This window comes from Berghia stephanieae, chromosome 5 (genome assembly GCF_034508935.2).
Source record: "Berghia stephanieae isolate SIO BIC M18660-M18661 chromosome 5, UCSD_Bste_1.3, whole genome shotgun sequence".
Classification (NCBI taxonomy): domain Eukaryota; kingdom Metazoa; phylum Mollusca; class Gastropoda; order Nudibranchia; family Aeolidiidae; genus Berghia; species Berghia stephanieae.
The window spans coordinates 45754954-45782022 of NC_088364.1; the positions used below are offsets into that span (position 1 = coordinate 45754954).

At 35.7% G+C, this 27069-nt stretch overlaps 2 protein-coding genes across 2 annotated transcripts in view; both read left to right on the forward strand.

Moving 5' to 3' along the window:
- The first annotated feature begins 47 nt into the window (after positions 1–47).
- Positions 48–15808, forward strand: LOC144973014 (eukaryotic translation initiation factor 3 subunit D-like). The gene is made up of 12 exons (XM_078914938.1): positions 48–243; positions 5863–5908; positions 6916–7052; positions 7411–7691; positions 8007–8139; positions 10495–10776; positions 10969–11051; positions 11648–11777; positions 12454–12596; positions 13202–13394; positions 13772–13901; positions 15021–15808. Exons 1-12 carry the CDS (start codon positions 118–120, stop codon positions 15038–15040), a joined length of 1704 nt encoding a protein of 567 aa, XP_078771064.1. The 5' UTR covers positions 48–117; the 3' UTR covers positions 15041–15808.
- Positions 15809–25353: 9545 nt separating this feature from the next.
- The window catches only part of LOC144973015 (MAM and LDL-receptor class A domain-containing protein 1-like), a 71734-nt gene continuing 70018 nt past the window's right edge, over positions 25354–27069 (forward strand). The window contains exon 1 of the mRNA XM_078914939.1: positions 25354–25698. The gene's annotated coding sequence lies outside the window, so the exon portion shown is untranslated. The remainder of the gene's footprint in view (positions 25699–27069) is intronic.

Consider the following 27069-nt stretch of genomic DNA (forward strand, 5'->3'; position numbering starts at 1 on the left):
TTTTTGAGTGTTTTGGCATTTTTTGAGTCTTCCCCTGGCATTTTGTTGAAAAATAATCTGGTAACCCTGTCCGGCACACGACCGGCATCTTCCTTTCTCACGTTATAATCTCTCACAATGTCGGCACATTTTGTTCCGCCACTAATTCAGGATAATCCCAATGGATGGGGTCCAAATATGATACCAGACCAATTTAAAGATATGCCCTACCAGCCGTTCTCTAAAGACGTCCGGCTTGGAAAGGTAAAGTTAATCAGAAACAGTAGAAACATGTCCATATTGTTCGGCTAGGGCCAGGGCAAGACTCAGAAGTCAAGAGAATAAGAGAAGGCCTCGTCCAACCTCAGCCTCAGCAGTCTGCTGAGCAGACTCACACTCACTCACTCAGGCTGACCCGAGACTCAGCTGGCCCAGCCCACCCTCAGCATAATCCATGTTTTCTATCGCTATTGTTACTAATATTATTACTTTTCATGTGAAGCCTTCCGAAAGCTCCTACACAGTACATCCCCAGTCAGTATTCTTATTTTTTTTTATAATGTTCTAGTCTAGTAGTGTAGGGGGTTTGTTGGGGAGGGGGGAAACTGTTCCCCCTCCCAAACCCCCAACTAGAACAAGAATACTGGGGATGTACCTAGGAGCTTTTGGAAAGCCTTCCCAAAGAAGTGGTCCCTGGCAAGTGTTAGTGTTACTATTACCTGTTACACAATCTTCTTGCCCTGCATTTCCCCAGTGTATCGGTTTGGTGGACACATTTTTTTCTCTCATATTCATAGTCACAGGGTGGGGAGGAGAAAGTATTTTTTTATGGTGTTGGCGGGGGCGGAGAACCGCTTGTACTTGTATTTCTAGTATATTTTCCAGTAGCCTTCCGAAAGCTCCTCGTGCTACCATTTCTTTCAATTTGTATTTTCATCGTGGATCTTTTGTCATGCGTTTGTTCAATAAAAAGTAGAATTTTAAAAACTCTAGAACAAAGCTTGATAGATAAGTGAAGGGGTAGAAGTGTAACAGAAAGTTGGGAATAGAAGTAGGCAGTTTAGTGAGCAGCAGCAGTGGCAGTCAAATTGTGACCCAACCGCCCATAGGAAAGTTGTGACTGGAAATTGCCCTTCGCGTTTTGGGGGGTTCAATTAAAGATGCATAACTTTGTTATAAAGAGGAATATCGCAGATGTTTTGGTATCATTATTTTCGTCTTTCAATTTCCTTTTAATTGGTGCCAGTTAACGAAAAGTCCATTAAAAATTCCAGAAGTTATATGAAGTTAAAATTTGGCAATTTTCGAATGCATTTATTTTTTTGTTTACTGCGTGTGTTTTTAAAATAAAAACGCTTGTTTTTAGTATTTTTAGAATAAGATTTAAACTTTATTCATGCCAAATTTCAGGGATCTATATCTATGTGCAGACACTTTTTAACACTGCACTGAAATGCCATGTTTACATTATCTTCTCATCATGGCTGCCCGGCGATATTGATATTCATATCGTTTTAAATTTAGTTCTGTATTATTTTAGCTTTAGTCCATAATATTTTCAGTACTTTTTTATACTTTATTTTTATTTTGAAAACATACTTTCCAACTTATTTTATGGGCATTTTGTGGTTTTTGTTTTAAAAGTTTGTATATTTCTTCTCTTTGTGAAATGCGATATTAATATCGATATTTTAAAAATACCAATTGCTTTGATTTCATTTTATTTTGACATCAAGTCATCACGTTTCTTTCCCATATGTTTAGATTTAGATATGTTTATTATCATTTGTATACATATTCTAAAGGCTTTAGCCTTAATAATTATGGTAAGAAGTTCTACTAGTTATAAATTTTGACACCCCTACACATTGAAAGGGAGACGGGGAATAAAATGATATTGGGAAATTCCACGGGTAACGGACTGACAAATCAGACCAAAAACGCATACATTTCGTGCTCTGAAATGCAATGTATTTATTGTATGGAGCTAATATTTCCCATGGACATGTATCATGTCCGCCCTTATCATATATCAAAAGGATAAAGATGAATCTTAATCAACTTGAATTTTTCGGACATTATAATGTTGGTAACGGACTGACATCAGAAAATCCATCTTTTTCAATTTTATATGTAGATGGATCAAACTTTCTGAAGTTAAGCCTTCCAGTAACAAATAAGTTCTTTTATAGTAACCACGAGATGTTGTTCTACAACCCACTAGCAATACTTAAAAGATTGTCCAAAATTTGAATCTGCAATCTTTGAAAAAGTGTCGGTAACGGACTGATAAATGGATGGTAACGGACTGACACTTCTGAATTTTATTAATCAGAATAACGGTTACTACATAAGATCCAGAGCAAAGAACAAATTATGTAATTATTATCAACACTGAATACCCAGTGTGATTGATCAAACCAATACTCTTCCTTATATGGATGCCAAGCTACATTGGGCATGATGAATAACTCGATGGGTGACATCTGATTACCTCAATCCCAACTTTGCTTTTGAAAAAATTAAATAATGAAATAATGATTCGTGGAGTTGAAATCTATTCTGTCACAGTCAAACTTTATTTCAACTATGAAATTAAATTATCCAAAAAAAAAAAAATGTAGATAAGAAAGGACTTTAAAACTGGGGAAGGTTTAACATTCTTTTGGTACTTGTTTTTGAAGCTTAATTTTTATTCTGTATTTCATCTTGATTCCTCAAGCTTAGGAATTGTCAATAGGCCATGACCGTCACTGCAAACTGGTCGATAGTATTGGCAGTCAATCTCTTCCTCATATGCACTTGACCAAAAAGCCAGTTATAAGATCTGAGAAAGATCTTCAAAAATTTCATTTGGACCATTTTATCCTTGATTGTTACAATTTTCTTATGCAGATTGTGGGATTTCTCTTAGAAGTACATTCTGAGGTTCTGAGGGAGCAAAATAAACTTAAGCCAATTTTGATTCCTGGATGAAATTCACTAACAATCGACAACCTCTTTTTCAGGGCTTTTTACACGAAACTTTTTGGAATTTTCGCCCTTTCTCGTTTTTCATCTCTCACAATTATGAAATCTTTTTCCCTTGGTGCTCGCCAAGAGTACTTCTTGTCCAAACAGAAATTTTCGATCAAATTATCTTATTTCATCTTGAAAGCCCATTTCCATGATTAAAATATTTTAAAAACCATTGGTTGATGTATTGTATGCCCTTAGCAGTACAGGCATAGTTTAATTTTTTTAAAAATTTTTGGGAGGATTGTAGACCCTCAAAGTTGAATTCAGTATTTTACTTTCCTGTGCTGAAATGTGAGGCAGATGTGGATTTAGGTGTGCTTGGTTTACTTTCTTTTGGAGTTGTAGATTTATCGGCTTTTCTCTTTTTTTTTCCATTTTGCTTGAAAAAATCCTGTTATTTCTTTTAAGCGTCCTTTACAATCACTTTCAAGTTTTCTTTGAGACTCCTGCTTTTGTTGCTTATCTTTTTCCTAAACAATGTAATGCTCATCAGTTTTCAGTCTTTCTTGATAATTTGAACCATGGATAGAGTAGGCATCTTGAACCTGTGAATAAAGAAAATTGAGCGAAATTACATCATAAGCTATGAAAGTCAAATCGGAATAAAAAGCAAATCTTGTTTTCTTAAAAATAATATAGCAAAACTAAGAAAATAAAACTCATTTCTAACTTGTATCACATTACTTTGTAACAACTAAAATATTGACATTATACACAGCTAAACAGCTTGCTGACCCACTACATTTAAAGTCTCAGTGACTCAAAAGTTTTTCACATTAATTTAAATGTTTGAATTCTTTTTTTTTTTCTCCCAGGGCTTCTTGCCCCTTTAACAGAAGACTACTACTGGCTCCATTGTCATAAGGATATTATAGAACAAAAAACAGTGTTTTTCCCTCAATTCAAACATAGCAAAAATCTTCAAGTGATCAAAAGATTCACAAGCTTTAAAAGATTCAACTTACCTATTGCAAAATAGCAGGCTTGATGTTGAAGGCCAGTGTTTGAAATTTTATGGATCCAAATGTTTATAAAATGGCTGCCTGATCAGTTGAAACACATTGGAGTGGACGTTACTCTTGAGACTTAAAAAACATCTTTTATATATTGTCTTTGAATTAAAATAGAATTAGTCAGTCTGTTACTGTCAGTCCGTTACCCTAAAAAATGTCAGTCCGTTACCCAACAAAAGTACCTTATATGATAAATTTCTTGAAAAATTATCTTACAGTACTAAAGCCATTCATGTAATACCAGAAAATCTGAAATAGTGAGTCTGTACAACAATCACATCTTTCATAGATGAAAAAATACTGTTTTAATGGTAACGGACTGACATACAATTTCCCAAGGTCATTAAAACGACCGATGAGGACGATTTCATTAAAATCGTAAATTTGAATGTTTATATAGGTTCCTGATACTTATAATTGTTTTAATATCAATAAGCAACAGCAATGGTGGCTATAATTTTGTAGAAGTTGCAAGATTTATAATATCGAGAAAATATTATTTTTGTTCTTCAAATAGGGGATACCCTTATATAAAGCTATAATAAGCATCCTGTACCACAAATATGCACGAAATGTCCTTATATTCATAATCCTGAATGATTTTCCAACAAATTGGTACCAAATTTTAATGTGTTCTTAAGAATTTGTAAAACACCCCTTCGGTTGACATTTTCATGGAATTTCCCTATTATCAGTTCAAATGATGTAATAGCCATAAACCCAAAGTGGTTCAGCAGAATTTTTTAAAGTATTAAAAGCCAGAACCTTCCTTCTAATTAAAATCGAGAATCCCTTTCAATTTATTTGAAATTTTTCAATCTACCATTTTATTTACATGCAGTTAAATTGCCAGAGGTAAAAATCAACTCGTTATGTCATTACCCAAAATGTTTATATCTTTTAATTTAAATACTCTCAAACCCTTTTTTATTCTCTATGTATTGAATCAAAGAGGGGAATTATTTGCAATTGTTTCAGTGAGATATTGGAGATAAATCCAAAAGTGATATAGCAAATTGTTTCGTACGTCTTTTAATTATGTATAATTTGCGTCATATTATGTAATAATGTTGTAATTTGAAATGTTTATCTTCCTCTTTATTAATGTAAATGCATTGTCCTCGATAAGACGAACATTTTGGTATACAATATATGATAAGAACTCCATATTAACCATTTTTTATTAATATCATGCGATTTCGGTCACAACTTTGCAATGGTAATTTTGGGGTAGAAATTGGTCTAAAATTTCAGACTTTGAATTGCCGTAACTACATTTCTAGTCAAGATAGAAGCAAAATTCAAACTGTTTTGTAAACTGTGTTGCCAGCTCTTTCATATGACATTGGTTTCAAGTGTGAGTTACATTTAGAATTTCTATTAAACTCCCAACCGTCTGCAAAAGAAACGCAAAATATGCACATTCATCATACACACACTCACGAATAACCTAAAAATCTCTGGAACGGAAACCGTTAAGAGAAATAGAGATCAAGTTTATTTGCCCCGGCGTTCAGAGAAATAGTCACATGGTATTAGTGTGTTTGGGTTTATTCTAACCTGAATCCATATCTTAGTGTTTTCACCCACGCATTAGGGCGTCATTGAAACTGTATTGCTGGTCTGATGAAAACAGCTAGCTCCACATCACTGTTACTGTTAAGCAGCTAACGGGGGAAAAAACTATGTTTGGAAAGAAATTCAGTCTCACCATTAAAAGGTGAACATTAGCCCTTGCCCTTGGCTCGATTTATGCATTGGAGTAATTTTCTTCTTCTCATTGTTTTTAGCTCTGACATTTCCGTTTAATATGATGAATTGAATATAAATTATTTCTGTTTTTGTCTTAAAGGTATCAGATTGGACTGGCAATACGTACCAAGACAAGCGCTATTTGGGTATGAAAATCGCCTACATTTGTTTTGTTTTGTTATTTTACATTTGGATATGGTGATAACTGATAAGGTTGTTTTATTCAATTTTCATATTTGTAATTCAATTCATGTATATTCTTTCAATAAATGAAACTGGCTTTTATGGCTTACTTCCATTATTGATTCTGGGTGGGGTTCCAAAGTGGGCATGGAGGTACATACTGTGTCTTCTATCCCCCTATATCTATTCTCCAAAGTCCTTTCTGTCTTTGTCTTGGAATGATATTACTTGGTTTTGTCCAGGCCCTGGCCGGATACCCTAGCCGAGAGGTAAACAGTCATCTGTACAGTTAGAGTTTTGAGAGATGATAATTTTTCTCTTGTAAATCATCTCTCTGTAATGCACTGTATTGGTTTGTTTACATATTATATATGATTTGTAAACATTTGAGTGATCCCTCTTAGTTGGGACCTTCGTGCTTGTGTCTGAATGAGACTTTTAGGTGATCTCAAACTAATTACTTTGATAGTGTGAACTTGGAATCTACATCCTTTTCCTTTTTGAACAAATTCCCCTTTGTCTTACCTTTTCTTGGGTGCTTTAATTGTAATTCAAGAACTTTTTACTTTCCGATTTTCTTCCTTTTTACTGGCGCTAATATGGCCTTAAATGTGTTGCAAGCGCTGTTAAACCCTTAAAAGCAAAAACAAACATCATTGTTGATTTTACCAGGATACCAGTATTTAGGATACTTTATTTTATACGTTTGCTTCAACTTCAAAAAGCTGATTATGACTGGAATTCAAATTGATTTCTTTCTTCTTTTCATGTTGGTCTGTTTGGGATGGGATGATTAAACGTTGATATTCATTGATGTAAGGAAAAAATGTATGAATACCATTTCATCTCACATGAATTTTATTAGTCTTCTGTTTTCATAATTTTTTTTTTTTTTTAAACAAAAACCTTTCTGTTTATTTTTATTTTCCTTAAATGTTCGTTGTATATTGATTTAATCTTTCCTGTTCAGGCAAGTATAACTCAGCATTTGGTGGAGGCAGCCAATATGCTTACTATCATGAGGAAGATGAGAACTCTTTCCAATTGGTGGACACATCGCGTATACAGAAGCCTCTATACCAGAGAAGAGGAAGGATGTTCCAACAAGTAAGTGCAAGTTTTAATAAACTTTCCAACTAGAGTGGCAATTTGTGTAAAATTAGAATGCAATTTAGCATGAATTACAAAAAAAAGTAAAAAGAACCAACAAATTCAAAATATCACAGACACGGTTGCCTATCTTCGGAATTCATTTTATTATTATAAACCCTCAGTATATTTTCTAATCACCTGCTAAATGGAAAAAAGTAAGTACCTGTCTTTTTACTGGAGTTCAGCACTCAGAATGGGGTCAGTCTATGTGTTTGCATAAATGTTCCCTAAATTTTTTGCCTCCTGAATTGGCAACCCTGCACTCCATAATTTCTGTTTGCATTTATTGTTGCTTGCTTTTTTTTGTTACTAGAATCGTCAACGCAGAGAACGAGAACGACGTCAACAGCAGTCACAGGCTAACATGATGGTGTTGACAAAGGCCCAGAAGAACAGGGAGCGTGATCGTCAGAGGCTGCTCAAAAAATGGCAGAAACAATTTGGCAAACAAATGCTTGAGAACCGCACCAAAGCTCCTGTCCGTAACCGTGATGCCTCAGTACAAATCAAGGATGATTGGGTTGTAGTGGAGGAGATGGACTTCCACCGTCTGCAAAAGCTCAATTTGCCTGACATCAAGGAGGGAGAGGACCTGTGAGTATAGTTGAATAAAGGCAAAAGACATTGCTAGTAAGCTTTTTTAACATAATTGTTGAAGGATCCAGTTTCTTTAGCTTGAATGATAAAAACAGTTGACACATTTGAGCATTGGGCACTATATTGTCTCAAACGGTGGAAAAGGTGTGAATATATATATATATAATATTATATATATATATATATATATATATATATATATATATATATATATATATAATATATATATATATATATATTTTTTTTTTTTTTTTTTTTTTTTTACAACCCTTTGCAAAGCTAGTTATCATAACCTTTTGGTTTCTTGTCCAGAATGACTTGTGGTGCCATGGAGTATTACGACAGAACGTATGACCGTGTTACCTGTAAGAGTGAGAGACGTTTGAAGCGAATTAATCGGATTTTCCACAAGGTTACAACCACAGATGATCCCATCATCAGACAGGTAGGTGTTATAAAATTTGAATTCAACATTTAGGTGTTTAGTTATCTGGGCTTGTAATCTGTTATGTGACCTTACCCTAAAGGGCTAGTGGATCAAGTATATTGCTTAGGACTCGTTGCTTTGTCTAAGCTTAAGAAATGTAATATTATTTCATATAATATGTGCAATCAAATTGCAACTGAGAATTCTGATTTTAGACCTGCATGTGTGCCGACAATTGTCGGTTTTCCGACAATCACGGTCGTTGCGATCTCCCGGGTCACTTTTTTTTTTTTTATTGCTAAAGTAATCTGATTGCGAGTGACGTCAATTGTCGGAGTGTCGGCGATCCCCAACTCGACCGGCGGCGAGCAGTCAAGTGCCGACGAATGGGCGTCGGATTGCCGACAATATTGTCGGCACTCTCAAGCGCTCGTTCGGCAATTATCGGGAAACTTCGCTAGTCTCCGATTTGACCGCAACTCTTCACTGTCTGAAAAACGAAAAGTGTGTCGATATAATCGAGCTTGCGCAGTTCGTTAACTTTCGTTTTCATACTTTCGGTACCTATTCCATTCAAGTAACTTTTGTTTTTCAATTGAACGTTGCTACATTTCAATTTTATTCGCTCTATCAATCAACTTTCTGGATTTGTGGTTGTATATTTTACATTGTTTTTTTGTTATCATGCCTGAACAATTCTTTGACCGTTCGTCGGATCTCAAGTCAGTTGAGAATGGTATTGAAATCTATTCTAATGGGATCTGGAAGAGACAGACTGCACCGATGATTTTCTCTCGGAGTACGTGAGAAAGCCAGCACAGCCGGGTGCTGCATTTTTTTTTTTTTTTTTTTGGCCAGTGGATTAAAGTCTAATGATTGGGATGGTTATTGCTCTTTAGAGATAAGATCAATTATTCCAGGTTAAAAACTACTGTGGGGGGTCCGATTACGGTGGCAAAGGAAAATCATTCATGTCATAAAGAGGAGGCATTCTCAAAGTGAAAGTGAGTAACACTACTAACACAAGTACAAGAGAAAAAAACCCAACTCAGTTGTTGCAGGTGTTTTCACTGCCGAGACAGAGACTCGTCCTCTCTCCAAGCTTCACAAGGAACTCACTCAACCCTAGCCCTAACTGAAACTGATTCCAGTCTGTAGGTAGACAGGTGCCGATTAGCCATTGGACAAGTGAAGCGCAACTTTGGGTTAAAATTTGAATAACACAATTTCACATAATCACTGTTGCATTATTTTTCACAGTATATGAACGGCTCTGGTATCATTTAAAGGGCAGAGATCAAGATTTCTTTGATGTGATAGAAATCAATATTGACATATTGTATCAAAAATTATAATTTGATAAAAATAACGTAATTTTAAAACTTTTGAAATCTTTTTCAAAATTGAGATAGCAAAAAAAATAAAAGTGAAGGTATTTAGATAATTCATTTGTCTATGTCTATATCACATTTCATAAAGATTGAAGACAGTGCAGTATGTTTAATGTTGACCACCACAAGTGACCAACCCTCTTTTTTCTATGCTAAAATCCTGTTTTAATCAGTAGTCACCTTATCGAGAGGCTGTCCAGTGGGGGAATTCTCAATCAATTTTGAGCTTTTTGTAAGAGTAAATTTAGAGTAAAATCATCATAACCGTGTATCCTAAATCCAAAAGTAAGGTATCTTATTAAATGTTTTTTAAAGGCCTATCTGTCTATGTAAAAAAATAATTATAAATTTTTATTTTTGAAAAAATATCAAACTACCACTCTACCTCCATGCTGTCCCTTCTCCCTATAAATTTTTGTTACTTTTTAACATTTTAAAATAAATATATTCTGTAGGACAATCCAAAAGAAAATGTATATGACTAAGTACTGAGTTACAAAATAAAAGATCCGGTAATGCGATATGTGTGAAAAAGTTCAGACAATTTGGTCAGGACTCACATGCAGGTCTATGATTTGTATACTTTTCCTGGAGAAAAAAATGATTTTGCTTAACAGGACCCTAATATTCATGTCACCTTATTATTTTTAATGTTAAATAGGTAATTTGCATACGACATGCATCTCCAGCATATAAATGGTGGCTTAAATTATTTTAGATCATACTCTTTCTTTGGTTGAGATATGTTTGAAAATCATATCAATGTATATCAATTTTGATGTCGATCAGGGGTATTCATGATACAATTTAGAGGAAGCAAGCCTTTTAATATAAAACAATCTTGAAAATTATTGATAAAGTGTGATTTTGGACCTAGCTGTTTTGATTTTGATCTCTCAAATCTCTGCATATTCATTTATAATTAAAAAAAAAGTTTCTTCACTTTCCCTTTTATCATCCTTCATTAACATTTCATCTCCAGCTTGCCAAATCTAAGGGCAATGTTTTTGCCACGGATGCCATCCTAGCCGCAATCATGTGCTGTCCTCGTTCCTCCTACTCCTGGGATATCGTTGTACAGCGAGTTGGCAATAAACTGTTCTTTGACAAGCGTGATGATTCGGACTTTGACTTGCTAACGGTCAGTGAAACAGCCACAGACCCACCACAGGAAGAAGGCAATGCCAACATCAACAACCCTAGAAGCTTGGCTCTGGAAGCAACATTCATCAATCACAATTTCTCTCAACAAATTTTGCGAATGGTAAGGATAATGTCTTGTTTGTTTTATATCTGGTTTATTTTGAAAGTTGTGAATTAACAGGGCAAGTTCAGATTTGTCTTTTTTACCTATAGGATTGGGGAATGTTTCTTCTTCTTCTTCTTTTATTTTTATAATAATAGTGATTATTATTACTATTATTGTTATTATTCGTTTTTCTCTTTTGTTTTTCAGAATGAGGATAAATTAAATTTTGGCAAACCCAATCCTTTTGTCCAAGGTGGGAATGACACAGAGGTTGCCTCTGTAGGATACAGGTAATGCAATTACTTGTCTGTTTCTTCTCTTACACTTCATTTTTTAAAAAAAACAAGACCAATCTTATACCGGTGTCAGTGTGTGAGAGACTTTTAGAGGTCAGCTGTGTACAAGGTTAGGTTGTTTTTTTCTGCGTCTTTTCTTGGGCTTTTCCTCTTTGTCTTGATTTTATGTATATATGCCTGTGACATGAGACTGTTGATGGCATTGAAGTGAAGGTCTTACCATATTGTCTTGTGTGTTCTTATTCTTTTGTAATCTTGCATCAGGTTAATAATTAAAATCTGAAATTTTATTCAGTCTTATTCAGTCTGTGCCACTTACAGCTGAAAATAAATGACAAGTAAAAGCTTTTCCTCAACTAACTAGCATTCCTTCTCGATAGTACAGCATTGACTTCTTATTCCAACCGAAAAAAATTTCTTTTCTTCTTTTTATTCTAAAAGAATAATAATTCTGACAATTTGTTTTTGATTCAAGTCCTAAAAGAATAGCATGAAATTGGATCACACACTGAAGCTTAACAATTTTTTTTTTTTTTTTTATCACAATAAAGACTTGTCTTTTTATACCATGGTCCAAACCTTTCCTCCAGGTATCGTAAATGGGATCTAGGCAATGGCATTGTATTGATAGCAAGGACAGAACACGACGCTGTATCTGCTGGGCCTGATGGAGAAAAACAATATATGAACATCAAAGCCCTCAATGAGTGGGACTCCAGAGTAAGTGGAGATAAAAAAATGAGAGAGGGTGAATAGAGTAGCGTTAAGGTGGAATGGGCCAAGAGAGAGATTATATAAATAGAGAGTTTTACTATTACTAAGGTTTGTAATATTTTATGTCTTAATTATTGTTGTTGTTGGTGATGATGCTATAAATTTGTTCAAATAAAAATTGTGGTTATTGGCCATTAAAGGTGTAAATAAGCTCTTGAACTTGAACATTATATTACCTATTCTTGGGTGATATTATTGACAAGTAGGCTATTCCATCATTTTTTTTTAACTCATAGTTTATGTGAACATTCACTTTTTTAAGAATGTTTGTTCAGCAAACAATGTCAGTATTTCATGTCTCTACTACTTATAATCTTAAGTCATATTTTTGTTGCAGCTGTTGTTTTTAGTATTATTGTTATTATTATTATTATTATTTTTATTACTATTGCTGTGTGTGGTTTGACGTCAGGGTAAGACTATGTGTCATTTGTTGGAATTTTTATTGATTCAGAGAGGATACAAATTTATTTGATAAGTTTGGAAGCTTGAAATTTTAATGGAATTTCGGTTTTGTTGTTATTGTTTTCCTCTACTTTGGTTTTGTTTTTTAATCACCCAAGAGTAATATTTCCATTGAAGATTTTATACTTGTAACTCATGGTTTCTTACTGTCACCCAGTTTTCTGGTGGAGTTGAATGGCGGAGTCGCCTTGACAACCAGAGAGGAGCTGTGCTGGCCACTGAGTTGAAAAACAACAGTTACAAATTGGCCAAGTGGACTGTGTCTGCTCTGCTTGCTGGGTCTGACCAGATTAAATTTGGGTACGATCTTTTATGTTTCAAGAAGAAGAATATCATGTATCTATAGAGATAAGAATGTTTTTGATTATATTTTTCTTTCCTCACAATATTTGTCATATTATGAAGGTGCAGTTGTTAAATAAATAATGCATAAACAATTTACTCTTTTATATATTTTTTTAATAGTTCATAACTACTGATAATTATAACAGATGAAAGTTGTCTAATTGTTTTTTTTGTTTTTTTTTTTCTTAACCTGCAATGGAGTTTTTTTTTAATATATCTTTTTTATTATGTCATCGGGGAGAAATTAGCAAAATAATTTTGATGTCCAAAATGTTGTGCTTTGGATCATTCACATTTTGGGACGTGTTTAGGAGTATTGATTGATCTCAACTTTTACCACAGCGATTTTCAGGGGAACTGAATGACCACAACTTTCATCCCTGGATTATATACTCAGCCTGAAAAGAACAGATAATTGGGAAAAACAGATTTATTTGATAGGGTCCAAAATTTGATTTTATTTACAAAATTATAAAAACAGATTTCTCACTTCATTTAAAAATCCCATTATGGCATTTCCATTCCTGACTTTCTGTTTTCATCCCTCCTTGTTCAACCAGTTATGTATCCCGTGCCCATGTGAAGGACACATCCAAGCACGTCATCCTTGGCACCCAGCAGATTAAACCTGTGGAGTTTGCTAATCAAATCAACCTCAATATGGACAACGCCTGGGGTATCTTGCGATGTGTCATTGACACCTGCATGACCCTGAAGGAAGGGAAATACCTCATCATGAAGGATCCTAACAAGGTGAATATGTCATCAACTTTCATCATTGTCAAGCAGGACTTGGTTTTATTTCAATTGTCGTTATTTTCTGACCTTTCACTTGGACAGATTCATTTAACGAGTTTTCGTGTAAATTTAAGAGCAAAAATTTGTCAAATTGGGATAGCTTCCTCCTGATTCGGATTTCCAAACCGATGAAAGACTGACAAAAGTATTTTTACTTTTGTAAGTAGAAGATATGCAATTCAGATTGATAAAGAATTTTGTTGTTGCTGTTCGTTGCCTTTGGTAGGTCTTTATATCTTGCGTGTTCTCACCAAGAGAGCAGTGACATCTTTTTCAATACTTTTTATGAGAAATCATTTCCTTCATATTGTCCTCTCTTTTCCTCTTTCCAGCCTGTGATCAGAATCTATGACATCCCAGACCACACATTTGAGTCTGACGATGATGATGAGAGTGAAGAGGAAGAGTCTGAGTCTGAGTCTGAAGATGATGAGGATGACAACACAGACAAAGAAAAAGGCAGTAAGTGACTCGTCAACTCTTTCCCACATTGTTTAAAACTTCAGCCTTTTACCAATTCAGCATTGTGATGGTACAATCGTAATCTCACTTTATGAAGCGTGAGATAGGGCTAACTTTATAGCTTTGTACAATGGGTTAATTGGTGTCATAGCCGATATCAATTGAAGTAGAATTGAATAGATGTATCAAACTCTAAACGTTCCTCCATTTTCGAGGTTAACACTTATCTTTACTCTTTTATCTCAAATGTGTATGAGACAATCTACCTGCTGGTGTCAAGCTAATGAGCAATAATGAGACATTTAAAACTCTCACTATGAAGAAACTGCTATTATTATTGTTTTGATGAACAATAATATTCAGTCAGACATTTTGTATCAAATTAAAGGAATTTGAATGAGTTATAGAACTTGATGAAAATAGATAAAAAAGAAGAGCCTTTTATAGAGTCAGAAAAATTGACAATGACTGGCTGAAAAATAAACCAACAAATTTTCTTTTGTTTATCAAAATAACTACAGCATTTTGTTATAGGGCAATCTACAATGTTTAAGAATAAAATAAGAAATAAACAAGGAAACATATTACGGGGATGCGTTGTCATGGATTCTGTCCCTTTGTTGGTGTCCAACACAATGCATACTATTAGAGGGACAACTTAGACATATTTCTCAAGGTTTCATGGTTTGTGCAAATGAATGAAAATCTCAATCACACAAGCTTCAACATTTAGATCACGGTCCTGTGTGTTTCTGTCCTTATAATTATTGTTCTGCCACCAATAAAGGATCTGGATTTTGGCAACAAATGCATTCACTCAGCCTTGGGATATTGAGAGGGGGGACTTGTAGATAAGCCACTGCCTTTTGATCCAGGAGAGCCTGTGTTTGGGCCCTGCTTAACCTCCCAACTTGCCCACAAGAACAAGTGGGTGATTCCTCTTGACATTAGACATTTGAAGAATTTCTGTTTTCCTTTATGTAATTCCTTTGCAGGGGGGTGGCATTTTAAAATAATTTCTTACATCATTGACAAGAACTTTTGATTAAATTTAACCTTATTAGCAGACTAAGAGCTGTTGCAATGTTTTAATTGTGTTATGTATTGATTTGTCTCCAGAGGCTGATGACAAGAAGTGAATGACCAGGACAGATGTCATGGTGTGTTATGTCTATAGATTTGATTGATAAGATTATGACTGCTATGATTGTCATATGATTTCTTATATGTTGAATAGATATATTTACATATATATCACCTATTGTCACTTCTATAGAAATTATATCAATGATCATTTAAAAAATTCTCGGTAGGGTTTTCATTTATTAGATCCATTTATCACAATCATTTCCTTTTTTCGTTTTTAAATTTAATTTTGTCACTGGATTTTTAACAAGGAGACTAAGATTCTTTCAAATAATAATTTCTCCCATGGTTTTGTCTGAATTTAAAGACAGCGCTGTACTCTTTCAAAATACTTTTATCTTTCTCATTTGTACATTGGGCAAGGCAAAATTCAATTCATAACGATTTGAGGTCTCAAGTTTTTAATCATTGATAAGTGAAGTAAAAGTTTTCTGGCCAAATTCAGTAAAGGGTGTTTTTTCGGTGCACAGCAGCGCAAATCTAACCATTTCCACCAAAATATTATTGTAGGGTTTAGTTAGGGAAATATAGGGTATCAAGTTAGACTATTGTTTCATGAAGATAAATCAAAGTGTTCAAAACAGATGGCATAGAAAGGTGTATTTATCTGGGCATCTGTCATATTGTCAGTGCTTTTTCTTTTTATTGATAAAGAAAAGATAATTTTTTTTGAAATCTCACTACTATGATGACAACAATTATGATTATTTATGACTATAAAATAAAAGAGGTCCTCATTGACATCAGACCTCAGATTTCAACCATTTGAATTTTTTCTCTTGATTTATTTATTTGCTCTTGCAGGACTTCCTGCTTTTTATGGATTTTTTTTTTTAGTTCTTAAAACAAACTCTATTTTTTCTCCCATACCTTGTGCTTTCGCCAAGATAGCAAAGTACAAGGAATTTATATTGGAATTTACAGGCAGTTAATGAGGGTCCTAATATGATCGTCTATCCCAAAATATCTGTTGTCTCTGTGGTTGCTGTCTTAGCCCTGAAGTTAGGTGACTTGATTTTGTCCAGGCTTGGCTGTTGACTTTTTCATGAGGAAAATAGATGCTAATTAAAAATAGAAAACAACTTTTTTTTTTAGATCGAGGGGTATATACCACATAAATACAATACCAGTTTGTGCATTCTACAAGTTACTTTAAGCCGAATCCTGGGTGGGGTTTTTTGACCTCCCACGGTGGTCAAGAGGTCACTTGCTGTTTCTTTTATCCTCCTTGGTCTGTTTTCTGAGTTGCTGTCTGTCTTTGTCTAGGAATGGGAATACTTGGTTTTGCCCTTCCCAGAGTCCTAGTCCTAGGTTGAGAGAGATAAATAATAATGTGAAATTGAATGTAAGCTTCAATTTAATTACAAAAACATCAAATGAACGTTTCAGGTTTCCCCTTTATCAACAAGACAGGATGAATGAAACACTACAGATGAATGAGATAGTGTGGTAGTGGCATTGTTGAGTTGAATTAACAAAACATAGGTTGGCAGGAAATAGTATGCTCCTTACAAAGGAGCATAATGAATGTGACGGTTTTCCTGTAGGTGGTAAGGAGGGGGTTAAGTAAACTGCTTGCCCGTCTTCCCACCAGATCATGAGTATCAACACACAAAATTATGTGTAACTGTTTACGTTTATAGTCTGGAAGAGGGACTTAAGTTTTATTAATCACTCTATTGGTGGCTTAACCCACTCAATCCTAGAGATTTTTGCTACTTTTCAAAATTGGAAAGAAAAAAAAATGTATTAAAAATGAGCATGTGCAGAAATATTTTTATTCAACTACCATTAACGCGTAAAAACTTAAAAACATTAGCTTTGATACTACGTCTATATTTTATAAATAAATTTATAGGCATGGGGTAAAAGTAACTCCAGGTATACTACTGATATAGTCGGTGTTAGGGTTGAGTGAGTTTAAAGCAAATAACAAAGAGCCGAGTGACAACAACTTCATTTATTCTATACCCATTTGAAGTTTGAGAGTATAATACACCCAATCAAGGTTTTACTGTAATAGACGACTTCCCATTCAAAACCTGTCCAATTGCTTGTGCTCTACAAGTTCTGTTATGAAGATCTTTATATTACTTGGACATAAAGAAACCAATAATCAAACAACCGAAAATGAAAAGAAATAACTGAGATTTATCAACCTTTGTTATATGTTCATCGGTTTTCTTTGCTTCCACTTTGTAGTTATAAATGGACTATGAGAAAAATACGTACACAACCATTTCCTTTTATTTGAACCATTAATTTTGTAAAAAGGCAGTGTGCGAGTTGGTTTCAGAATTTTTTGTCATTTGCCATTTACATCCCTGTATCTTGCAGTATTGTTTTCTTTGGGAGAATATTCCTGTAGGCAGTGATGCCAAAACTCCGGTTTCACCGGAAAAACTCCGTTCTGGAGCAAAATATTCCGGGATCCGGGCAACTTCCGTCAAATTCCGGTGAGGTCAATTTGTTCCAAGTCCAAGGATACCCCCCTCCAATCACCACATCATCACTACTGCTACAACCATCATCACTACTACTGCAACCATCACTACCACTACTACTACCTGGGTGGGGTTCCTGACCTCTCATGGTGGGCAGGGAGGTACATACTGTGTCTTCTATCCCCCTACGTCTGTTTTCCAACATGCTTTCTGTCTTTGTCTTGGAATGAGATTGCTTGGTTTTGTCCTGACTCTGGCTGGGAGGGAAACAGTCAAATGTATAATTAGTTTTGGGAGATGATATTTTTTTTCTTGTAAATCATCTCTCTGTTATGCACTGTATTATGTTTTGCTTATGTATTATATATGATTTGTAAACATTTGAGTGTATTCCTCTTAGTGGGGACCTGTGCTTGTATCTGGATGAGACTTTTAGTGATCTCAAACTAAGTACACTGATAGTGTGCTCCTGGAATCTACATGTTCCCTATTTGAACCAATTCCCCTTTGTCTGCCTTATTCTTAGGTGCTTTAATTGTAAGTCTAGAACTTTTTAATATCCCATTTTCTTCCTTTTTACTGGCGCTGATATGACCTGAATGTGTTGCAAGCGCCGTAAAACTCTTAAAAACAAAAAAAACAAAAACATTTGATGTGCACTACACACTATTGAGGTCATGTATTGGTGCGGTTGAACCAAAAACTATGTGTAACAGCTTCATTTGAAGAAAAAATACTCAAGAAGTTGGGTCATTTTCTGTTTTTTCTTTTTGTTCGTTTGCTGTGCATTTTGGGCTTTATAAAGGTTGACATTTTTTTAAAAATTCGAAAATTAAATTTAAAATAAAAATTTAAAGTTACATCTCTTGATGAAATAACAAACTTCCTTTTATTAAGTTAAATTATTACACAATGAATAAGTGCACAGCCACCTCTGACATCCCTACTTCATCTCCACAGCTATGTATTTTTTTGGTTAGTTTGTATGCTGACAGCGCTGTCTACGCAAGTGATGGTGACATTGTTGATAAAATGATATTTTAAACATTTCTCACTGGGCGGGGTTCCTGACCTCCCATAGTGGGCAGGGGGGTACATACTGTGTCTTCTATCCCCTTATATCTGTTTTCCAACATGCTTTCTGTCTTTGTCTTGGAATGAGATTACTTGGTTTTGTCCTGGTCCTGGCTGAGAGGGAAGCAGTCGAATGTATAGTTAGTTTTGGGAGATGATATTTTTTTCATTGTAAATCATCTCTCTGTTATGCACTGTATTATGCTTTCTTTATATTGTATACAATGATTTGCAAAACATTTGAGTGTGTTCCTCTTAGCGGGGACCTGTGCTTGTGTCTGGATGAGACTTTTAGTGATCTCAAACTAAGTACTTTGATAGAGTGCTTTTGGAATCTACACCTGTTTCTTATTTGAACCAATTCCCCTTTGTCTTCCCTTTTCTTGGATGCTTTATTGTAATTCTAGAACTTTTTACTATCCCATTTTCTTCCTTTTTACTGGCGCTGATATGACCTTAATGTGTTGCAAGCGCCTTTAAAAACAAAAAAAACAATAGTACTACCACTACATCACCATCCCCACCTCTACCACTAAAACCACCACATCGCCATCCCCACCACTACTACTACTAATACAACCACCACATCACCATCTCTACCACCACAACTACAACAACCACCACATCACCGTCCCTACCACTACTACTACTAATACAACCTCCATGTCACCATCTCTACCGCCACTACTACAACAACCACCACATCACCGTCCCTACCACTACTGCTACAACCACCACATAACCATCCCTACCACCACTAATGCAACAACCACCACATCACCATCCCTACCACCACTATTACAACAACTACCACATCATCATCCCTACCACCACTACTACAACCACAACATCACGACCCATGCACCACAACTACAACCACCATAACATCATCATCCCTACCACTACCACCACCACCACATCACCATCCCTCTCTCTCTGTCTCTCTCTCTCTGTCTGTCTGTCTATCTCTCTCTCTCTCTCTCTCTCTCTCTCTCTCTCTCTCTCTCTCTCTCTCTCTCTCTCTCTCTCTCTCTCTCTCTCTCTCTCTCTAACACACACACACACACACTACAACCACCACCACCACATCTTCATCACGACCACTACCACTACAACCACGACCACCACATCATCATTATTACTACAACCACCATCACTACATCATCACTACTACTACTACTACTACTACAACCACCCACACCACATCATCACTACTACTACAACTACAACCACCACCTCATCATCACTACTACTACAACAGCATTATCACACGTCATCACTACTACTACTACTACTACTACTACCACCAACACCACATCATCCTCACTACCACTGTTACTTCAATCACTACCATTAGGTTTTGGAGCTTTACTTCATTTGAAATAAGGAAACTTTGGAGTTGTATTTGGCAATGTGTTTATATATCATAATATAGTTCTAATCAGTTATCTATTTAGATCTATACAATATTTAAACACAATACCAAATACCATCCCAATTCCCCCTTTTTTTTGTGTGTGTGCGGAAATTCCACGTTCGGGATTGAAATCCCTACGAGTGGTGTCTGAAATTCTTGTGAGCCAAATTGAAAGTTGGCGTCTCTGTAGGCATGCAGTTTAGAATTAATATTTGCCTTTAATGGCTTTCCTCTGGATTTTTCTTCTGTAAGATGGGCTCTTCTAGAAGAATTGTTATCATCATCATCAGTAATATTTTTATTACTATTATTATTATTATTATTGTGCGGATATGTGGTCTTGTGGTATGACACTTGCTTTCCAGTCGGAAGGTCCTGGGTTCGAGCCTTGCTCAGTGCATATTCTCTCACCGTAGTCAGGTGTAAAATGATTACCTGGCGTCAACAGCGTTGTCTCTGTCGGAAAACAAAAATTCATATCGCCTCATAGTAGGCGTCATGTCTTGTTCTATATGTACGTGTTGAGCACGTTTCGTGGATTTTGCGCCATATAAAAGCTCACGTTTTTATATTATTATCATCATTATTATTATTATTTTTTAAAATAATAATAATGATGATAATAATAGTAAGAAGAATGGTAGTAGTAGTAGTAGTAGTAGTAGTAGTAGTAGTAGTAAATACTAATAAAAATAATACTTATAATAATAATAATAATAATGATAATAATAATGATGATGATGACGATGAATTTTCTCAAAAGGCGTTGAGTTATATTAAAATTAATTACCATTACATCTCAACTACTGCAGAAATAAGACGTCCATTCATAGCTATAATATTATGGTCCACGGAGTTAAACCTGGTTTCCTTGCGTTCTCTATTTTCGACTGGCCTGTGACAGAGACAAGTGGATATCCTTCATAGCTGCTCGACACGCCCAGTTGTTTCGAGTTGCATCTTTTATCATTTTTTTAAAAAAAAGGATTATCAAGATTTCTTGTCACGCCACAATAGACGGACCAAGCTCCGATTTCTTGAACTGGATGAGGGCATCTTTTTTTTATTATGATTTTTGGTGGACTGTGCCCTTTGCTCTCCTTTTCTTATCTCGCCATATCGTCGTCACCGTAATTACGATCCAAGAATTCCTCGATGGAAGGAACTAAGCCGGACCTAGAAACTCTACACCTGGCCTATCTATTTGACCTCATCGCCATTGAGGTCTAAACACACACTTACACATACACACATAGACACACGCAAGCACACACACACACACACGCACACACACACACACACACACACACACATATTCAGAGACAAACTCACGAATGTTCTTGGATACGCAACCATACACATGCACAAAAACGCACTCCAACTAATGCGCAAGTACGCGCGCGCGCGCGCGCACACACACACACACACACGTAGAAATCGTCACAACTTCTGCATTTCAAATTAATTTTTTTTTTTAAATTGTCTAATGATTAAGCCAAAAACGAGTTTGTTCGTTTTCCTTCTGCCTGAATGACATTGGAGTTAGTCAAGTTAATGAGAAATGGTGCGGTTACAATACAAACCCATTGTGAGTAAGACTATACAGTGCACTCTGGTTACGTCGACGTTGCTTAAGTCGATTTTTACTTAAGTCGATTTTTACTTAAGTCGATTTTTTTTCTCTCCCTACTTCCTACATAACAGTAAAAAACAAACAAACCAAAAACACTCCACATAAGTCGATGTTCTTATCATTCAGGACTACAATCAAATCACAAATAAACAAGTATTTCCATTGATTAAAAAAGCAACTAGTAAGGATTTTCATTCGTTAAGAATATCTGCGAACGATTGGCGAACACCGATGTGACGTACTTAGGTGATTTGCCTGACATCCTGTTCGATTTACATAAGCAGTATCAAATAGCTTTGATTTATCCATCTCACATTTTACATCGTCGATTTTTTTTGTTCTAATACCAGGCCATCCTATCCAATGACCCTCTTAATCAGTATCAATTTTATCAAGAATTCAAGTCTACAACTACAATGGCAAATAGAAGGTTGACAACCCTGTCACTGAAAAGAAAGATCAAACTGATCGATGCAGTTAAAAAATCTGGCATGCGGCAGAAAATCATACAGAGGAAATTGGCATACCAGCCAATTCAGTATAATTCTAATCGATTTACAAGAAGCGGGACCACTACAGGGACCTTTACTTCTCTAGTCACTTAATGCGACCAAGCACCATTAACGGAAAGCCATGCTTAGTCTAGATTGGCTTGATTTGTTCACACACATTTTTGCTCATTTGCTTACACTCCGGTTAAGTCGATTTCCTCCTGTTTTCCCCAGGCATCTTCTTATCCAGAGTCTACTGTATTATACGAAGAGTAGTTGAAGCAACAACAGACCAGTTGCACATGCTGAAGTCGCCCATTTGTCCATCTGCCTATTGATGCTTTGAGTTTCATTTTTTTAAAAACAAAAAACATAACATACGCCAGCCGGATATAACGTACTAACACATAAAACAACGTGTAACCTTAAACGTTTATAGATAGAACGAAGTTGACGTCACTAAGGTCTTTGTAATTTGTTTTTTGTTGTTTTTTTTTTGTTTTGTTTTTTTTTGCATTCCGCGTTTATGGGTCATTCTCATTAAACTGTATTAACCAGACTATAAACGTCCAATGTTACACATAGTTTTGTGTGTGTGTTAGTCGGATTTATTTCCGGATGGAAATGTTGTGAGTTTCTTAGCCAATCGCACACTATCTATAGTCTGATTAAAACAATTTAGTGAGAACTACTCATAAAAATGGCTGGCTAAAAACAATAAAGAACTGAGTGACGTCAATTTTGTTCTACCTATTGAGCATTCGGCGAAGTTTTATTCGGTGTGTTCTCCCGACTCCTTATTTTGACTTTTGACTCAATAGGCTTCAACAGTCGTGACGTCACTTCCCTCGTAATGACGCATAGTAACCTAGTTACTGGTTCTAAACTATCAGAACAACGGCGGACACCCTTATGAAATACTTCTCCAATGAGCATACAAGTGTATAAAAACATTATAAATCTGATCTTGTTTTGACTTTTATACATTCTGATCGTATGACATGTGAAAAATTTCTAGCCAGCATGAAGAATAAAAAGTACCGATTTTCTTTGTTTACAACCAAGCTGCTCGTTGCTGGGCTGATGTGAAATCAGACTATTGAATCCAATTTGACATTACACTAGATTGGCACGGTGGGTCATTTATGCAGAACCGCCAACTTGAAATCGGGAAAAAAGTCCTAGTTTTCAGGGGTATTAATGTGCGGCTATGTGGTCTTGTGGTATGACACTCGCTTTCGGTCCTGGATTCGAGCTAGGCTCGGCGCATAGTTGAGTCATTGGAAAAGACTCTTCACTCACAATCTCTCACCGTACTCAGTTGTAAAATGAGTATATGGCCGTTAACAGCGTTGTCTTTGTCCGAAAATATTATATCACCTAACAGGCGTCATGTCCCGTCCTACATGTTAAATGTTGCTGTTGGCCAGGGACTCCTTGTAAAGCGCTTTCAGCACGTTTAGTGGATATTGCGCTACATAAAAGCTCAATTATTAATACAACAGACATTATAACTACTTTAAAAAAATTAGCGTTCCATACATTAGATTAATACTTAAACTCCTTTCTATATTATTAGCTTTAACAATAAACCTTTGTTTTCAAGAAGTTTATTGAATTTAAGATCTTTATAATTATAATATTGTTGTTAGTTAGGACCCAAAAATCAGTAGTTCTACGTAATTTTCGTTGTTGTAGGCAGGACTGTAAATGCTTTATTTTTCAGCGTAGGTCCAGGTGATGCATTGGTTTCTATCCTTGAACTCAACTTGAGCATTTATATAGCACAATGGTTTAATTCATTAAACGTGCCCAAAGCGCTTTACAAGAGGTCTCTAGCCAACAGCAACGCTTAATATGTAGAGACGAAACATGACCCCTGTTATGCGATATAATTTTTTTTTCCCGACAGAGACAACGCTGTTAACAGTCAGGTACTCATTTTACACCTGAGTACGATGATATATTATGAGTAAAAAGCCTTTTCAAAGGACTCAACTATGCACCGATCAGAGCTGGATTCGAGCCCATGATATTTCGATCTGAAAGCTTGTGTCATACCACAAGACCACATAGTTGAGCCAAGTCAAGCCTTCTGATGTCAGTCGTACTTTTTTTTTTTCTATCCTTCTTCCCTGTCCGCCCTGTTATCTAAGCTTATTACTTTGCTTTTTTTCTAGCACTTCTCTTTCTCTTCTACATTCACATATACATAATACTCCCCCCCCCCCTCTCCCCCTTCTCGTTTCAAACACACACACACACACACACACACAAACACACACAAATTCCAAACTCCACCCAATATTTAATTTCCAATGAAAACAACCGCTTCATTCTATTTTCCACACAACACAATGGGATTATCCTTTGAATCAAACCAATAATATTGACAAAGTCGATGCCTACTGTCTTTAGCAAACATTAACCTGACAAATTATGTGAAATAAACAATGCGATAATAACATGAATATCTTGTACTTCGCAAATATCCATTGTTTAACACTGACAAAACACTTTTTTCACTTTGGCAAGAAACAATTAACCAAAAACAACTTCTTTGTATTACAGTACATCTCTTTTTGGACGTACGTTCAAGCCTCATGATCAGAATTGATTCAAAATCCATAATTTACGAAACCATCATAACAATTAACGGTGGATAAATGTGACCATCATTGGTACGAACAAGATAAAAGGGACCGTGGTCGATCCCGGGTGCAGTCGAGATTCTTCTAACCCCCCCCCCCCCCCCCCTTGTCCACCTAGTAGTGATTGTTTAGCTGGGTCTATTAGATCTGGCGGAAAGTACTTTTGCCGATATAGAAGCCTGAATAAACTATTGGGCCTATTGGGATAATCTTTCCATTTCATACAGTACCAGTCGTCTGTTAGGTATCGTCAACGTCTTCCCATATCAAATGGTCACGATCACTAACAACCTTATCAGTGACAAGAGGCCGGAGCAGACAGAGGCAAGTAGTAGTGACAACGCATATGATTGTGTGTGTGTGTGTGTGTGTGTGCGCGCGCGCGCGTGTGTTTGTCTGAGTGTGCATGGGTGGACAAACGTTAGAGTGTGAGGATTGTTGGTTTGGAGCTGACTAATTGAAAATAATGAACTAAGAAATCTCCAACTGATGAACATTTCATATTAATTGGGTTTTCATACTGACTCGACATATGGGTGCTCCACTGTACCATTTCAAAACCGCATTAAATGGCACGCTTTGCGACAACGAATAACAAATCAAACATGGTTTGGCCTGAGAATCCTATCGTAAAGCCAACAGCATCATCTGGCGCCAGACAAGCGTGGCTGTATTCCCCATAGAGATCAGGACAGGACAGTTACATATAGGACACGAATTCAAAAACTTACGTGGTCCATGCGCTTTTATCTTGGTGTGCACCTTGCGGAGTTAGATAATAAGTTATAATATTGGTAGTCTTTCGTAATTCGGGATCGACAGACACACCGGGAAAGACGGATTAACTTAGTAACACTTTTCTTCCTTTTCGTAACTCATAATCCGCTATTTCGTTCTGTCATTCATTTTAACGGATTAACATAGATTTATTCATTTCAAAGGTAATAAACATCTTTTGTTCTCCAATAATTATGCAATATAAATCAACAAAACATTTCAATGACTTATTTCTAAAACAAATTTATTATGATTTCTCTTATTTCAACAGATTCGGGCCAAATCTTGGTACAGTGGTATAATAATTCACTTGTCTCTGATGCGATCCCGAAGGATAGAATGTACTTTTTAAAAATATTTCTAGTGGAGAACCCGCAATATTTGCGGAGAAATGAAGGCTATAAGGAAGAGGTGGTCATCTATTATGCTTATCATTATGCTTATTTTTAGATTGCCGGTAATTCTGTGCTATCTAGATGATAAACATTTAACACTGGCTTACGGAACAGTTGATCCCCAACCCTATTTAAAAAAAAAAAAAGAATGGATTAGAAAGATTATCATTACTTGATAGTACCAAGAGAGATTCAAAAGGAGAGAGGCTGTCACATAGATGGGTTAGCCAGTGTTGAAACAGGACTTCAAATAAAATCCTTGAATATTACTACTCAAAATCAGAAGCCCGAACCGGAGTTATTCCCGGTTTCTGTAAACTTTCACTTCGAATATCAATCGATTAAGATGACTTGTCAAAGAATATTAAACTGAAATTTCCTTAAAACAGGCTTGAGACCCCAGAGAAGTGTAATATTTGATATTCTTGTTTTGGGGTAATCCCAATTATTATTATAATATATAATAGATATAATAATATAATATGAAATACAATCTTATGGCCATCATGGAATATATATGATTTGTAAGTTTTGGCTATATTTCAAGTTCCTTCAATTCAACAGATTTCTAACAATTTGTAAGATCTGCTGTCATCATCCAACTGGTTGAAAATATGTATGTATCTAATTAAGTGTAATATGTGTATGTGTGTGTGTGTGTGTGTGTGTGTGTGTGAGTGAGAGAGAGAGAGAGAGAGAGAGAGAGAAATAAGAGAGAGAGAGAGAGAGAGAGAGAGAGAGAGAGAGAGAGAGAGAGAGAGAGAAGGGAGGGGGGGGGGGGCAAGGGTCTTACCATGTCGAATTTACTTTCAAAAAACCTTAAAACACCCAGCAACTCATTTTCTGTTGAATGAAGAGATTGTCGACGAACCAAATATTTTTTTTTAAGTAAGAAAGGGGAGAAAGCAATAAAAACACTATTTAACTCATCCGGCAGGGATCTTTTCAAAATATTGTTCGTGTTCAACCCCTTATTCAGTCAAACATATTAGATTACATTGCATTGATGGATAACAAGTGGAACTGCAGCAAACGAGTTTGAATATTATCTGGGGTCATTTTCTTTTTTAGATTATGTGATATTTATAAACTCGGGTTGAAAAGCCACAATTTTGGCTGCAATAGCGATGATATTTGTTG